This window comes from Scardinius erythrophthalmus (genome assembly GCF_964197995.2).
Source record: "Scardinius erythrophthalmus genome assembly, chromosome: 17".
NCBI classification, from domain to species: domain Eukaryota; kingdom Metazoa; phylum Chordata; class Actinopteri; order Cypriniformes; family Leuciscidae; genus Scardinius; species Scardinius erythrophthalmus.
The window spans coordinates 16,161,139-16,178,030 of NC_138237.1; the positions used below are offsets into that span (position 1 = coordinate 16,161,139).

The following is a 16,892-nucleotide window of genomic DNA, read 5'->3' on the forward strand; positions in this document are numbered from 1 at the left end:
CATAATGTGATTTTCTCCACACTTTCAATTATTTTACTTCAATGAAACGTTTATTTTTTACAGCCATCTTTGATCATATTTAACAGGGGTGCCAATAATTCTGACCACAACTGTATATATATAGGCTATGTGTAATTTTTATATGATTTTATGGATTTGAAATTTTTTGATGTTTTCACTTTTGAATTTACTTGCAGCCATTTTTAAAACAAACTTGAAGACATTTTTTTTTTTTGTAAACCACACTCTCAAATAATGTGCATTAAAAAGACATGCATACCAAATGCATTCCACATGAGGAAAAAAGACAACAAATATATATAGTGTTTTTTAATATGATGTTTATTGAGCAAATGCTGCTGAGAAATTCATTCAGATGAACAAAGACGTGGGACAGCAAACGGTAGCACCTCATTAACGGTAAGTAGTTGAATTCAAGTCAATCCTATGCATACAAGAATGTATATGCGCATTGACAGGTTTATTTTCAAATGCACTCATCAGGTAAACATAACTGACAACAGTAAAAAGCATGTTTAAGGCTAAGAGTTTCTTAGTTGCTTTATGTACTGAGTGTATATGACCATGGGCTATTTTCACCATCGCCTGCGTCCTTTTTTTATTTATTTTTGTTACATTTTTGGCTCAGTTGGTGTCCTCGCAATAATAATATTTATAAGGCTACTTTGTCAGAAGAACATATCTCTACGCCCCTTGTTACCCTAACTTGAAGCAAATGTCATTCCCCACCACGCCGCGGGTATTTTATATTAGGGTGGTTATGATTCTATCTCAAAGAACGAGGAGCGCGCTCCCCCTGAGCTGGCATGCAGATGCCACATTCAAGTGACCGCCCCCCTCCCCCAGGTATTGCAGTTAGAACAAAAGTGAAAGTGAGTCCCCGGCGTGCCGGAACACATTCGCAGCGGAACCCATTTAAAGCTGTCACTCAACATGCATTTTTTTAGCTTGCCGCAACTTGTGGCTTCTCTCTATGCTTGTTTTTGTTTTAGTGTGGTTAATGTAATTAGGTACATCTGTTGAGCTTTATGATTTCTTCGTTATGTTCATTTTGTGTTGATTGCTTGAATGCTTCCTCCCCAGTTCCTCTTCAGTCGGCTGTACGCTCGGGTCTAATCTGCTTCAGTGGACTTCACGGCCTTCTCTGGGGTTTTGGAGACCACTTTTTCCAGGACGCTCTCCTCCACCTCCTCTCCTTTCTCGGTGACGGTAACAGTTTTTGTGACTTGTTTGACTCCGCCTTCCCCAGTCGTGATGGTCTCCACCGTCTTGGTGATGACCACCCTCTGGCTCGATTCATCTTTGGTTGGGCTCTCATCCACTCCGTTGGAGACCACCTTATCGGATTCTTTCTTCTCGTCTTTCTTGGTCGTGTCTCCATTCACGGTTGCCTCTTTCTTTTTATCTTCAGGCTTTTTCTCTGGTTCACTCTTTTTCTCATCTGCTGGCTTTGGGGAATCTTCTTTAGTTTCAGCTTTCGGTGGTTCTGACTTTGGCGCCTCTTTCTTGGGTGGTTCTTCCTTAGGTTCCTCTTTCTTAGGACTCTCAGTCTTGGGAGACTCAATTTTGGGGGCTTCCTTTTTTGGAGTCTCTGTCTTAGGTGTCTCCTTAGGGCTTTCGATCTTTGGGCTCTCACTCTTTGGACTCTCACTCTTTGGAGATTCTGGTTTAGGCGTCTCCGTCTTGGTTTCCGTCACAGTTGCATTGTCTTTTTCAGATTTGGGCTCTTCTTTCTCCTCTTTTTCCTTCTTGTCTTCCTTTGCCGTTTCTGTTTCTGCTTTCTTAGGCTGCTCCTTGGCTTCGGCTTCTTTTTCATCCATTGATCCTTTGTCGCTACCTGCATCTACCTCATCTTTCTCATCACCCTCTTCTTCTCCTTCTTCTTCTCCTCCGCTGGCCTGCTTCTCTTCTGCTTTCTCAGTCTCAGGAGAGGCCTTTGCTTTGGGTGACTTAGTTTCTTCTGCTTCGTCCTCTGCATCGTCATCTTTCTTGTCCTCCTCACCCTCCTTTTCCTCCTCTTCTTTCTCTTCCTCTTCATCACCCTTTCCAGCTTCTTCTTCTTGTTCTTCATCACCTCCTTCTTTCTCTCCCTCCTCTTCATCCTTAGCAGGGGCTCCAGAGGCTACTTTGGCTTGGGTTGAGGCAACCACTTCCTCTTCTTCTTCCGCCTCACCTTCACCTTCCTCTCCTTTCTCTCCTTCCTCATCACCACCTTCTTCACCCTCAGCCTCTCCCTTCTCCTCTCCTTCATCTTCCTCTTTGGCAGCTGACAACTCCTCTGCCATCTCAGCCAAAGCCACATCCATCTCAGACTTCTCATCCTCCACCCTCGTCTCCTCGATGATCTCCTCCACAAACTTGTGTTGCACTTTAAGTTTAGGCGGCTCACTTTTGACCTTGGTGCCTTTGGTGACGGTCTGGCGATATGGGAAAGTGCTAAAGTGGCTCTCCTCTCCTTCAAGAAGTTTTCTACATAAAAAACGAAAGGCATAAAAGAAGGAGATACAATTGTGGTTTAGGCTATTTTCAAAATTATATGTAAAATTTTCGCTGAAATATATTTTTTTATGGCGACAAAATTAGTCAAAATACAAATAATTGCATGTTAAAGAAATGCAAATTCTTTTCATAAAATAATATAATATATTCTCATTTGCATGGTAAATAAAATGTTCAACGTAAAAAAAAAAATATATATAATAATAATAATAACAATACATATTTATCAAGATTATTAATAAATAATAAATATTACTCAAAATATTGAAAATATTATATATTATATATCAATACTTAATATCAATAAATATATTTATAATATTATTAATGTTATTAATAAGTACAAACAAATAGCATTTACACCATACTCATTTGCAAAATTGATCCCAATCTTACCTGTACGCTGCAATTTCAATATCTAGTGCCATTTTAACATTCAAGAGGTCCTGGTATTCACGAAGATGCCGTGCCATCTCCCATTTCGTGCTCTTGAGTTCATTTTCCAGCTGGTGGATGGTTTCCTAGTGAGTCAGACAAAATATTGTGACAGCTTAGTCAAATAAATCTATTGCTGAACACTGAAAGAAAAAAACGGTCATATTCTCAAGATAATCATTTGTTTATGGATATTCTTCACATGCTACAAGGAACTCTTTGTGGGTATGATTCTAATGCTCTCACTGCACCAATAATAACATTATAATTCACAGCATCACTGTATGGCTTCAAGGACAATCAGTAGGTGCATTGAGTTTATGTGCATGAGGTGATTTCAGGACACAGCCAATGAGCGAACCCTGCCTCTGCTCTGACTCAGCAAAGAGTGAGGAGAGACTGCATTGTGGGTGTCTGCCTCTCCTTAACCCTTTCTAACACCATTCCACTGCACCTATGATGTAATGAACCATCATACGCAAATCCTCTGGTGAATGTCCAGTCTATTTCTCGGTTTTTCATTCTCTACAATAGTGAGCTCAGAGGAAATAGCATTAAACAGTCATGCAGACTTAACTGCGACTTGGTTTTATTAGTGCGGAGAGCTGCAACACATTTTAAAAGTCAAAGTGATTTATGAGGGACTACTGCAGCAAAGGCTGCAACCGTTGTACCATTGGTCTAACAATATTAGTTTTTAAATGGCATATTCTTAAATTGAAGAACATTATTTTAGATTAAAAACACACTATTAGATACGGTAATGTTTTTCACCGTTCAGTGCACTTTAAAGCACTTATAAAACAACACGCACATTTGGATGATCAGACTCCCTTTTTGTTGAAATGCCTAAATGAAATGTTGATTATGTAGCCTACCTGAAGGCTGGAAAGGTCATTGTTGTGTCGGTCCTCTATGTCGTTCAGCTGCCTCTCCAGAGACTCTTTGGTTCCTCGGACAGACTCCAACTCGATGGTTTTGGACTGTAACTGGCGGCGATAATCTGCGATCTCGTCCCGTGCGGATTTGATGGCGCCTTTATTTTGCTCAGCGGCCTCCGTGAGTTTCGAGTAGCGGCACACGAACCAGTCTTCCACCTGCTGGAGGTTTTGCGTCGAGTGGCCCTCCAGCTGCGAGCGAATCTCTCGCAGCGCATCGGTGATATCTGTCTTCTGGTAGTCCCTCTTCTCCACGGTGATCTGCGACGCCTGAACCTGCGCTAACAGATCGCTGAGCTCCTCTTGGTGGTTGTTGCGAATAAACGCGATCTCGTCCTGCAGGGACTGCACTTTCTTCTCCAACTCTGCTTTGACGAGTGCTGAGTCACCCATGTCCTTCTTCAGGGCACGGACGATCGCTTCCGTCTCTTCCCTGATGCGGGCTTCCTCATCGAAGCGGTCCCTAAGGCGCTGGATGTCTACTTCAATGTGGTCGGTGTCCAGTTGGATCTGCGCCTTCTCGTTGTGGACCTGCTCCAGCATGGAGCGCAACTCCTGCAGCTCTTGGTCGTAAAGTTCGCCCAGCTGAGACTGCGACACCTGCTTCTGCCGCAGTGCCTGGATCTCCGCCTCGATCTGCTGGTTCTGCTGCTCCAGAAAGTGCACCTTGTCGATGTAGCCCGCGAAGCGGTCGTTGAGTCCCTGGAGTTGTTCCTTCTCATTGGAGCGCTTGTAGTCTCCATTGAGGATGGAGGTCTGAGTGAAATCAAGGCTGTCAGTGGAGCTCAGAACCGTTGAGCCGTAAGCTCGCGCCACCGGGACGTTGAAGGTTCTCTTGTAGGAAGAAGAACTCGGGCTTGCCCTCGACCAGGTCTGGGAGCGGAACCCGCTGGAGGGGCTCGAATAGCTCGTCCTGGTGTCCATTACCCTCCGGTAGGGACTCCCTATAGTGTCTATCGAATAACTCATTCGGACGGACGGGGTGTGAACGTGCAGATGAACAGAAGTGTGAGGTAAAGTAGTGAATATAGAGTGTGTGTGGCTCGCTCAGCGCTGGATAGCAGCTCTACCTGCCTTTATATAGTCGAGAGGCGCTGTTACGAAAAAACTCAGGCTTGTTTTGACTGGACCATTGATCCGACGATGTGGGAGGGTCCTGCTTGCTACTCTTATCTTTATCAGTATTTCAGATTCCTATAGTCACACATAACGAGTGCTTGGGTGGCTAATAACCTATCAAAATAACTTTCAAAAAATATTTTCTGTTGGAAGTTGTCTAAAAATTACTTTTAAAGACTTTTTAACAAGACACTAAAAGTGATGTATTTGTGGTGTTAATCATATAGGCCTATAATAAAATTGATAAACTATGAGTAGGCATAATTTTGTTTTATCAGTGATAAAACACTCTGTTCGCTATCGTGCACATTTAGCCCACTAAACTTTTGCGGTTATACAAATGTTTAAGAACTCAATTGAAATTTATATAGGTCTATACACTTTTTTGTGTAAAAAATAAATACATTTTAAGCTTACTTTTAAGACGCTCCCTATAACCAACATTTTCTGTTAAAGCACCCTCCAAAACGTCACAATTTGCACCTTGAGTGGTTGTAAAAAGTTTTAAAAGAACAATTTCTTACAGAATATAATATACGTTGGTTTCGATAGAATTACAATATGATATCACGTCTTTCTTAGGCTATTTATTATGACGTTATAGGGCTACAGTTGCACTCGACGTGACATCATTGGTACTTGGACAGAGTCTGATCACGCAGCCAATCACTGACTGAGCGTCCACAGTCAGCACCAAGGACAGCGGCCCGGATCTCAGACACATTCAAGGGCATTTAGCTGTAGTGTGCTATGAAATGACTATTTTCGGTAGCACTTTATTTTTAAGGTGATGTTACACATGATGCATAACAGTAAATTATGCATAATTTCAAGTAACTAACCCTAACCATATAGTAAGCGCATATTATTTATTACTTATTTGTGTAATACACTGTAACAATGTCACTTTAGTATTGATGAGTTTATTGATTTCTTATAAGAGAAACACTGAGCAGACATGTGCCTTGCACTGTGAAAAAATAGATTTAGAAATTGAAAAATGAAGGCAACAGTTTGCAATGGCTTTTTGATCTCAATTCATTTATTTGCTTATTTAAAATAAATGATCTATTTATGACCTATAACACTACCTAAAAAATCTACACTAACATTTACTCAACAGTGAGAACAATGTATGTTGTTCATTTTAAACAATAGCATGCATAAATGATTATATGTTGGCATATACTTTTATGGTGTCATCCTTGAAGTTAGGATGAAGTTAGTATTTTTGTGCTGGTTGACAAATGACTTATTTTTTATTAACCAGAATCCTGCCGTTTCCGAATAGACAAAGTATGCAAGTCATGCATTAGACTGGGAGGATGTGTCAGATAGTGCTGACTTCTTCTTACAGAAAACCTGCTGTTATTTGCTTCACATGGCAAGGATTTGAATTTATAGAGTAACCTGAAGGACATATGATGTATCGGCTTATCTAACCTCCCTCTTTCTAATGAAACCTGAGAAAAATGAGCAGAAGGGCTGTCAAGAGGCTCATAACATGCCAAAGATGTGCATCATTTTTTTAGCAACATTTTTGAGTTTCATTATTGTTATTATCTGTTCAAGCATACGTTTTAAAGATACTTCAGTTAAGAAAACGCAACCCGAGAGTGTTGAGATGGTAATTGATTGATCCAGAACTGCAGTCGCTATAGATAATACAACCAAAGTGCTTCATTTGGAGCAACACAGTACTGAAAGTCACTCTGACCTTATACAGACATCTAGCATTAGCAACTGCTAATTTCCTATAGCCTATTTTCTATTGCTCAGCAGAGTTTAATCATATCACCAGAAATTGTTCCAAGCCATTCCTATTGAACCATGAGAGGACGATGAATTTGTCCCTTTGAGAGGAGTAAAATGAGATATTTCCAATTAATTATAGGCCTATTTGCTTTGTCATTGGATTCGCTGTGTCTGAGCATTGAAGCCAGATTTAGCCAGCGTGCAATCATGCAGAGCAGCAGAAGAAGAGCTCCTGAACTCAATGACCTTATGTCTCTACTGTCCACTCTGCATGTCCAGCCCTGAGAGAAGACCATCCATTTTAAATGTGCAAATCATCCCTGAGGAGTGGGACGCTTGTCGCTCAAGGTGCTTTTGTGGCCATGCAGAGCAGTGCGGTTTAAAATTCAATGCAGGCCACCAGTAATGCTGCAGAGCACGCCCTTACAGTACCAGCCCACTGTGATGTATTATTGGAGATCCAGCTATAACGTGACGATATTACGGGCAGTGAACTCAGAATCAGGTGATGAGGCACGTACGCAGTCTGTGATTTATTAATAAAGAATGATTGGAGGAGGTATGCTGCGCATTAATGGAGGCAGACGCTCATGTAAGTGACTTTCAGAAGAAAACGTCTGCCAAGAACAGAAACGTAACAAATCGAATGGGATCTTTTAAAACTTGTCATTTGGTGCAAAAAAAAAAAAAAAAAAGTGCATACAAATGGGTTGCAAAAAATGTGTGTTGCAAGATAAGCTCTGGTACAAATGCAGTGCAGCAGTGCATGAAGGCTTGATGCTGATTTAAATCTCTGGAGGATACTGTTGTTAAATCAGCCCTGAAGGGATTCTTTTGCTCGGTTCCCTTCCCTGATGAGCCCGGATGACTCAGCAGTAATCTGTAGACAACGTGAGAAGTGTTTTATATCTGAAAGCATTTGGAAATACGTTGATCTGTGTAATTCGTGACTCATTTAAGGTTCCACCTAACTTCAACTAAACATTTTCCATTCCTTGCCACCTCAGTGTGTTTTTCTGCCAGCAATGTTTTATTCATGACCGAGGGGAGAGTTAGAGAATGGGTTAATGCATGTGTGTTTGCAGTGTATGTGTGTGTAAGAGATAGAGAGACCCCTGCTGGTCTCTTTTTTAGCTGTGATTCATGGCCGTATTCTCATCATCCCCAAGGTGGTTAGCAGAACGAAGATGTTGGGAGTCAGCATATCGACGTGGAAAGCAGAGAGCAGCATCATATGAGCAGAGAGCCTTAATGGTCCATGTCATGGACATAATCCAACCTCATTAGACACTCCTACAACATGTGTATATACTCATGCAATCAATGCACTTAAGAGTTGGAGAAGTAAAAAAACCATGCTTCACCATCATATCTCCATATACTCTGCAAGACAAAACTGCAGTAGAAGGATCATGAGTAATATGCTGTAAATATATGAGCCTGATAATAGCATATTATCATTTGCATTACCGTTTAAAAGTAAAGGAACTAAGAATAGGAAACTATTTGAGGGATCAGCCATTTGTAGTTGTGTCTGAAACCATAGTGGACGTTATCGGGTGCACTCATTTAATCCCATAAAGCACAGCAATAGCCTTTTTAATTGATTATTACATTGTTTGATTAAGGATTGGACAGAGTTCAAGATAAATCTTTTCATTAGCCTATTTGAGCTGCTAGTTTGCTAAGTTTCAAGAACAGCAAGAACTGTTCACAGAAGTGGCAGTCTTTCCGGCACACAGTGTCCAAATTCGCTCACTCGTTTTCATTCACTCCTTCATGTGAACTATATTAGTGGACTAATAGTGAATGAGGGCATAGGGCCATAAACTGGGAATTTTCTGAGAGCTTCAACTTGTACCATGTGACTGAATGTGTACCACCCGAATGCTGCAGATTCATGCTGTGTTCATGCCGTCATAATTACCGTAATTTCGTTAAGGAGGCAATAATAAGGAGGCAAACCCTAACAGGTTTTTTTTGTGTGTTTAGAAAAAAAAATGAATAAATCAAATGCAAATTCATTTCAGTTACACTTAATGCTGTCACGTTTTCCTGGTTAAATAAACATAACATAAAAAGAGAAACCAAATACAATTAAATTTTGTATTTTTACATTAACTTACTGTTTTATTTATTAAAACCAAATATAAATCTCATCAAGTTAGTGTTTTTACGCATTTTACATTTATTCCAAAATAATAACTAAAGGCAGTAACAATTTAAACAATATATTTAATTTTGTTAAATATTGATTTAAATATTTAAATACATTCAGCTGTTCTTTTTTAAGTCAACTTATTTTCATCAGTCATCAAGCTCGGTAAAGACTGATCACATATCCACAGATGGTCACAGACTGGTCATCATATCCAACCATTCATCCAATCATGCATTCATTCTCAATTACCCCCCATCAAACCCGCATGCTATAGTCTGTTCTCAATGAAAACTCAATGGGATCAGGGGAGGCAAGACAGTCCTGCTGTAACTTTACCTGCTGTGTCGCTGTTGAACTTTACTTTAGAAAAACTAGTGATTTATACACTTTTAAGGTCACATTTTGTAATATTTGCGTTGTTTTATTTTTGTAATATGGATAATTTTATAATATGGATAAAGCATTGCCTCCCTTGCCTCCTCGGAGGAAGCGCCTCTGGTTTTCATGTATTGGTGAGCTGTTCCTTTAAACTAAGCAGAGGTGGTAAGACTCTTGACATCCATTATTATCACCCTATCATAGAACACCAGCTCAATTCTCTCTTTCTCTCTCGCTCTATCTTGCACTTGGGTGTCACAAAGCCAAACAGATTTGTTAGATCTGAATGCTTGCTCAAAATTCCCAGGAGGGGGCTTTTTATTGGGCAAAAATGATGACAGGAGAAACTGTGTTCATTTAGCTCACCCCAGGATGACTAGTTGCAGTTTTCCTCACAGTTATTGAACGCACTCCCTCACCCCATGCATCCAATGGATGAGTAGCTCAAATCCACTATCTCTGCATTTCAAATGCAGGACCCTGCACATCAGTGAATGATCGAAAAACTAGAGATTGCTTTAGTCTTGCTTTTTAAAGCCTCAACTGTCATCTTTGTCATCTTTTTGAGTCGACTGTCATCTTTGCTTTTACAGCATGTGTGTATGAATAGGAAAGGGAGGGGTTCAAATTAACTTTTCAAATTTCAAATCAATTTTTGATTTTGTTTTTATTGACATTACTGTTCAAAACTTTTATATGTTTTAAGAAGTTTCTTGTGCTCACTGAGGCTGCCTTCATTTTATCAAAAAATACAGTAAAAACAGTAATATTGTGAACTATATGTTTTAAAATGTAACTTATTCTTGTGATGGGAAAGCTGAATTTTCAGCATCATTACTCCAGTCTTCAGGGTCACGTGATCTGTCATTTGCTTTCTCATATTCACAACATCTTTACTTTTACAGCAAATGATAGATTTGAGAGATTGGAATGTGGTTGAGTTTTAGGGTTGACAAATCTTACAGGGGGGGCAAAGGCATTAGTCTGTTGGCTGAGTCACATCTCTCTCTCGGGACATCATCAGGTTGGAGGATGTGATGTGATGATGTCATAAAGAAAGCTTCGTGTATGGATAGGAAAGGGAGGGGTTGCCCAGGATACGCAGTTTATCTGCAATGCATCAGCAGCTTCCTCTTGCATTTTCCTTCTTCCCTTCTTTCTGATTATCATATCTGAACTATTGATAATGCAACAAATAGCAATATTACAATTAACATCCTAGAAATTCAGCATTATTTTGTGTCATATCTGCAATCTTTTGGCATTTTATTGTGTCCCAAAGTTAGCCTGCTTTGTGGGTGGGTCTCTCCATCATGTGATCTAACAACTAACCAATCCAAACTTGAGTCCTTCATCAGGTGATGAGGTTCGAGGAGTGTCATCGCATCACTGATGTCTGTGTCGACAAATTGTCCCTCTCAAGGGACAGGAAAGGAGACTGCTTACCCTTCATAGATTAGATTAGCCAACAAAAGATGACTTTCAGCAGAAAAGGACCGGGATACATGCATGCACACACACTTGTATGGACTCGCAAGCTCTCGCTAGCAAGTCTATCTTATCCTTGTGATGTCTACGCAACCATCTAAATGATACTGTAACTGTGTTGTTTATGATTGCACCAAACATTTACACCTGTCCAATATGGCTCTAGTTGACTTAAGGTGATCAGTCATCGTGTCAGAAGACTGTGGAACGCTTGCTTTACTTTTGACAAAAGGATTTTACCCAGCAGACTGAAACAAATGATAGCCAGAGGTGGACAGTAACAAAGTACATTTACTTGTCAACCTGATTTTCATTTTCAGCGTCGGGTTTGGTCTTCTAAATGCGAATTTTGTCATTGTTTTGGAGCACACTAACTTATAGATAACAGTAAGGCTAACATATTCATACTAAAAGCCAAAAAACTTTTCATAGAGACTTTAAATAGGGCACTATTTGAGGGAAAAGCCATTTGGGTGTCCGAAACCATTGTTATTGAATGCACTTATTCAATCTCACATTCAATCCCAATACTGGAATGGTGTTCTAGAAATAAATTTGATATTGATATGAGGGTATAGGGGCGATTTCGGACACAACCAATATCTGATTAACATGAATATTGTTACTAGTCTTCTCGACTAGATGTCATCCTTTTTTTCTTTTCTTTTACCTTGTAGGATGTTACAACGGGGCCCCTGATAGCAATAAACATTGATAAATAAGAAAGAAAGTCTACAACATAAATGCCCTCTGTGCACTGAGATGTCTAGCCTCAAAATTACATTCTGTCACACATGCTGCTGTTGTGCCCATTGCTGTGGTTATGTGTTTGTGTGTGTAGTTATTCCTACTGGGACTATGAGCCAATCCTTTTAGGTGTTTTATTATGCAGCAGAACTAGCTCTGTACTATATATATATATATATATATATATATATATATATATATATATTATTTCTTTTCAGAAATGTTACCCTGCAACTTTAAATGACCATGTAATTGATTCAACAACTCATCTATTCAGCTGCAACTATGCCATAATAAAATGCTGAAGAAGAGCTGAACATGTTCGTTTCGGATTTTCAGTGTCAGGCTACTATTCAATGTAACTGTAATATGAGGCCATGTTTTTATTTATTTTGAATCAAATAACCCATGAAATAGTGTAATTGGAGAAGGTCCACAGATAGCAAGTATTTCACCTACTTGTCAGAGCTGCTATACCAGGATCAAGTTCAATACACTTGTCCTAGTGACAGTCAACGACAAGTTACCACATCACGTCTTGTCACTGTTGGGCCAGAGCCTCACTCACCTCTCAGAAACCAAATTGCTTCTACAGCTAAGATTCATAATTCATATACTAAGAAAATGTAAACTATTGATTATACAATACAGTCAATTTGTTAATCTCATTATTAAACCACAAAGGAAGGCATAATAAAATGGTGGGGACCATAAATCTCTCACTCTTTTGTTTTAAATGGGGGGCACAGACTGCAAGCAGACTTAAATATATGTGAGGCTGAAGCAGGTAATCATCCAAACAATAAAACATAAGATAATCAATCCTTCAGCCTTAAACCAAATGCATATAAATTATTCTTTACACCACAATCATTTATGTCAGTTAGCGGGTGTGTGAACCACATTCATAAAAGACTCCATATACTTCTCCAGTGCAATCTTAGATTGTAGCCTTAAACAATATTCTGAATTGTTCACTAATTCAGTAATAAAATATTCAATCCACAGCATAAGCCTGAGGCATGTCCAATATTTTACATTCTGAAGCTATGCATGCTAAATCATGTTAATAAGCAGAAATGGTAGCATGAGTCTGAGGAGCGAACTAACTTAGCACACAAACTTGGTCTTTGCAATTTATCTAAATATACACTTTTAAAGACTTTCAAAAAACAAGTTTGTTAGGATTTCAATTATAAAACAATTATGGTTCAAATATGATTCCAGAGTCAATTCCAGAGAAATTTATTTTCTCATTTCTTGAGAAAAAGGGAATATTGCAATATGCAGTGATTACGGCTGCATCCAAAACGGTATAGTAGTCAAAAACCAGTATGTGACAAAAGAAGTACTTATGAAAAAGTAGGCAAAAAGTCCCCGCATGACCTACGACTTCCAGCGACATTTTGAAAAGTGCATAAGATGGACACTTTACTATCCCATGAGCCCACAGGAAAGGATTTATAAATGGAAGTGAAGCGAAGCAATTGACGCTGGTTGGTCACATGATGATGACAACATGGCGAACGTAGTATGTCCGGATTACATTCATACTACACACACCCTATAATAGAACATACTTTTTTTCCTTTCTTATAAGTAATTACTTATTCAAAATATGCACCCACTCAAGAGAGTATGTGAACATTGCCTACGTATTTTGTAAGCCAAAAACCTGGAAATGAGTTCACACTACTTTTCATACTGAAGTACAATAAATATCACATATCACACATTGAAAAAATATACAATAAACATATCAGTTCTGCAAGCCTACCAGTAGTGATGTTGTACAATGAGGACATTGTCATGTTGCCAGAACTAGACTCCAAGTGTCCCAATGTGTAGTAAGCCATCATCCTCACTGTCCTTACAGTGCCCAAATTCATGTACACAATATTATGGTTCACGACTTTAGCTAGAGAGCTGATTGAGATGCACCCATAGTATAATTATTCCGCTCAACGTTGATTCAATTTAGTTCAGATCAGATTCAAAAAGTGTGACACTGTAAACAAATATGTTTTGGTCAACAGAATCAAGTGTGAGTCACTGGGACCAAGCAGAATTTCCTTAGCTTTTACAGATCTTCTGAGATATGTAATAATTTGGTAATGGAGGTGTTCTGTGAAGTCGATCGACTTAGTCATTTGCAGTCGATACTCTCGCAGTGCCTCTAAAGCAAAGAATTGAATAATTTTGGAATCGAATCTCAGTGCTTTATGAGCCACTACCAAAACAGTTGAGACGTCCCAATAGAATTGATTTTTTCTTCATTCTGCATTGACCTGAATCATTTAGATGAAATAATTAGTTTTCCATTTAAACATTTCTTTTAAACAAAACTTGGGAAATTGTAATATTGGAGAAATCAAACTTACTCACGGTAAACAAGATAGGCCTAATATTTTATCTCATGCAATGACATTCATTTTTGGGGCCACTGTGTTTTATTGCACTGCATTGCTATAGTACTGTGCAGTTTTATGGTGTCCAGGATTGTATTGAGCTGATGTGTTGCTCTTTCTCTGTATTATATTGTGCTGTGCTATACCATCCTGTGCTTGGCTCTGCTGTGCTGTTTTCAGGCTCTTGTAAGGGCTCTCTGCTTGCTTGCAGCTTCTAACAGTAGACAACAGAACAGACGGCTTCCCACACATTCCTCTCAGTAATTTGCTTTTGTCTCTGCTAGAACCAATTAGACAATAAATGTTTACACAGACAAGCTCAATGTGCCAGGAGTTTCTGAAATGCACTTGGGTTTTCTTCAACTGCCTCTGCAGAATCATCAACTTTTCTTGGCTGCCTCTATTACATAAAAACCACGTCAGAATTCAAAACATACTCATATCCGTGAAAGAAATATCATTTTGCAGTATTTCCTCAGGAGCAGGAGAAAATTAGATCTCTGCAGAAACAGCTGAGAGTGGAGACTGAAAACACTGATTTTTCGATAGGTTGATGCCAAAGGATGGTCACTGCACAGACTTTCAGATATTTACATTCCCTGTCTCCTTCCTGCAGGAGCAGTCTCTGATATTTAATCAAAAGCTAATGCAATGCTGTCTCACCTCGCAGGGTGAGGGAGATATATGGATGTGATTAGTTTTATGGCAGACAAGGGCAGCCAGCCTGTCTCACTGCAGCCCTGAGTCACACCCAGAAACCCCGTCCAGCCCACAGCAACATGCAGCTTGAAGAACTAATAGAATCAGAGAAACTTAATATGATTTAATGGCATGTGAGTCATGTTGCAACAATGAACCACAGATAAACATGACAATAACTATAGCCACCTCATGCCTGAAAATGCATCTATCTATCTATCTATCTATCTATCTATCTATCTATCCATCCATCCATCCATCCATCCATCCATCCATCCATCCATCCATCCATCCATCTAATCAACAAACACATTTCACAGACATATAATGTTTAATAAACAATTAATATTAATTTACACATTTCTATAAAAAGTAATATTAAATAATTTTATATGAGTAAAATATTATGTATACATAGTATAATATAGTAATTCCTAATAAATACATATTAAATATATTTAAAGCTATTGGAAATTACTAAGAATCATGTGACACTGAAGACTGGAGTAATGGCTGATGAAAATTCAGCTTTGCATCAGTGAAATAAATTCTATTTTAAAGTATATAAAAATAGAAAACCGTTATTTTAAATAGCAATAATATATTATAATAATATTTCACATATTTCTGTATTTTTGATCAAATAAATGCAGGCTTGATGAGCATAAGAGTCTTCTTTAAAAACATTTAAAAATAGTAATATTTCAAAACTTTTGACTGGTACTGTATATTTAAAAACATATATAATTATACTGTTATAGGGCCCTATTTTAACGATCTGAAACGCAAGTGTCAAGCGCAAAGTGCAAGTAACTTTGTGGGCGGGTCTTGGGCGCTGTTGCTATTTTCCCAGCGGGATAAATGACTTGCGCCTGGCGCAAATCTTAAAGGGGTTGGTCTGAAGTAGCTTCATTATTCATAGGTGTGGTTTGGGCGTAACGTGAAATAAACCAATCAGAGAGTCATCTCACATTCCCTTTAAGAGCAGACGTGCTCTATCTATCTATCTATCTATCTATCTATCTATCTATCTATCTATCTATCTATCTATCTATCTATCTATCTATCTATCTATCTATCTATCTATCTATCTATCTATCTATCTATCTATCTATCTATCTATCTATCTATCTATCTATCTATCTATCTATCTATCTCTATTGTAATAATGTATGATTTGCAAAAATGAAAACTGCTGCTTCTGTGTAGATGAGAGAATCAAAAGTGCGCGTTGTGCACACGCTACATTGATTATGGCCAAGCATGCGCCCTTAAAGGGATACTCCACTTTTTTTAGAAATAGGCTCGTTTTACCACTCCCCCAGAGTTAAACAGTTAAGTTTTACCGTTTTCGAATCCAGTCAGCCGATCTCCGGGTCTGGCAGTAGCACTTTTAGCATAGCTTAGCATAATGAATTGAACCGGACAAGACCATTAGCATCTCTCTCAAAAAAATGTAGTTACACGATGTAACTACAGAAGAGTCAAGTTTTAAATAAGAAAAATATTGAAACTCTTTGGTCATTTTTTTGAGAGAGATGCTAATGGTCTTGTCCGGTTCAATTCATTATGCTAAGCTATGCTAAAAGTGCTACCGCCAGACCCGGAGATCGGCTGAATGGATTCGAAAACAATAAAACTCAACTGTTTAACTCTGGGGGAGTTGTAAAACGAGCCTTTTTCCAAAAAAAGTGGAGTATCCCTTTAAAATAGCATATGAATAACATGCGCAACGCGCCACTGACTTTAAACTATTTTTTCCTGGTTAGTGGCGCAATTGTTTTCTAAACCTGCAAAATAGCATGAAGGAACGTTTGCGCCGGAACACGCCTCCTCTTTGCGCTGAACCGCCCCGGGGAGCGCAAGTGTATTTCCTAACTTACCGACGTATGTCTGTGGAGGGAAAAGTCTGCTTTGCGCGGGTGCAAAATAGGAATGATACATGCGTCGGTGTACAAAGTCAATTGTGCTGGGTGCAAGATAGGGCCCATAGTGTTTGATTGTGTTGGAAGGCATTCCAAGTGAACATGAAAATGTAGTAAAGTGAATTACTGCAGAAAGTCCCTGCATTGGGACCCTGTGAACGGGAACACAGTTAAGGTTTCTGCTGCTGTTAGCTCTGGGCTGAGGGAAATGTGCTGCGTCCGCAGGCCCGCTAGCTGATATCCGATGTGAGATGGAGGTGTAATTGATAATGGTGCAGCCTCTTTTCTGCACTGCAGAGCTGCTGTACTTCCTGTGTGT

General features: G+C 39.1%; 1 protein-coding gene across 1 annotated transcript; it reads right to left on the reverse strand.

The window, feature by feature from the left end:
• Window positions 1-332: 332 nt before the first annotated feature.
• nefma (neurofilament medium chain a) lies at window positions 333-4,948 on the reverse strand. Its single transcript, XM_081391179.1, has 3 exons — window positions 3,834-4,948; window positions 2,917-3,041; window positions 333-2,490 (listed from the first exon to the last, which is right to left on the reverse strand). Exons 1-3 carry the CDS (start codon window positions 4,860-4,862, stop codon window positions 1,134-1,136), a joined length of 2,511 nt encoding a protein of 836 aa, XP_081247305.1. The 5' UTR covers window positions 4,863-4,948; the 3' UTR covers window positions 333-1,133.
• Between the last annotated feature and the right edge of the window lie 11,944 nt (window positions 4,949-16,892).

Coding starts and splice junctions, on each gene's coding strand:
- nefma (XM_081391179.1), bottom strand. CDS start 4,862: ATGAGTTATTCGATAGACACTATAGGGAGTCCCTACCGGAGGGTAATG. Junction 3,042..3,833: donor ATGACCTTTCCAGCCTTCAG/GTAGGCTACATA, acceptor CTGACTCACTAG/GAAACCATCCACCAGCTGGA. Junction 2,491..2,916: donor ATTGAAATTGCAGCGTACAG/GTAAGATTGGGA, acceptor TTTTTTATGTAG/AAAACTTCTTGAAGGAGAGG.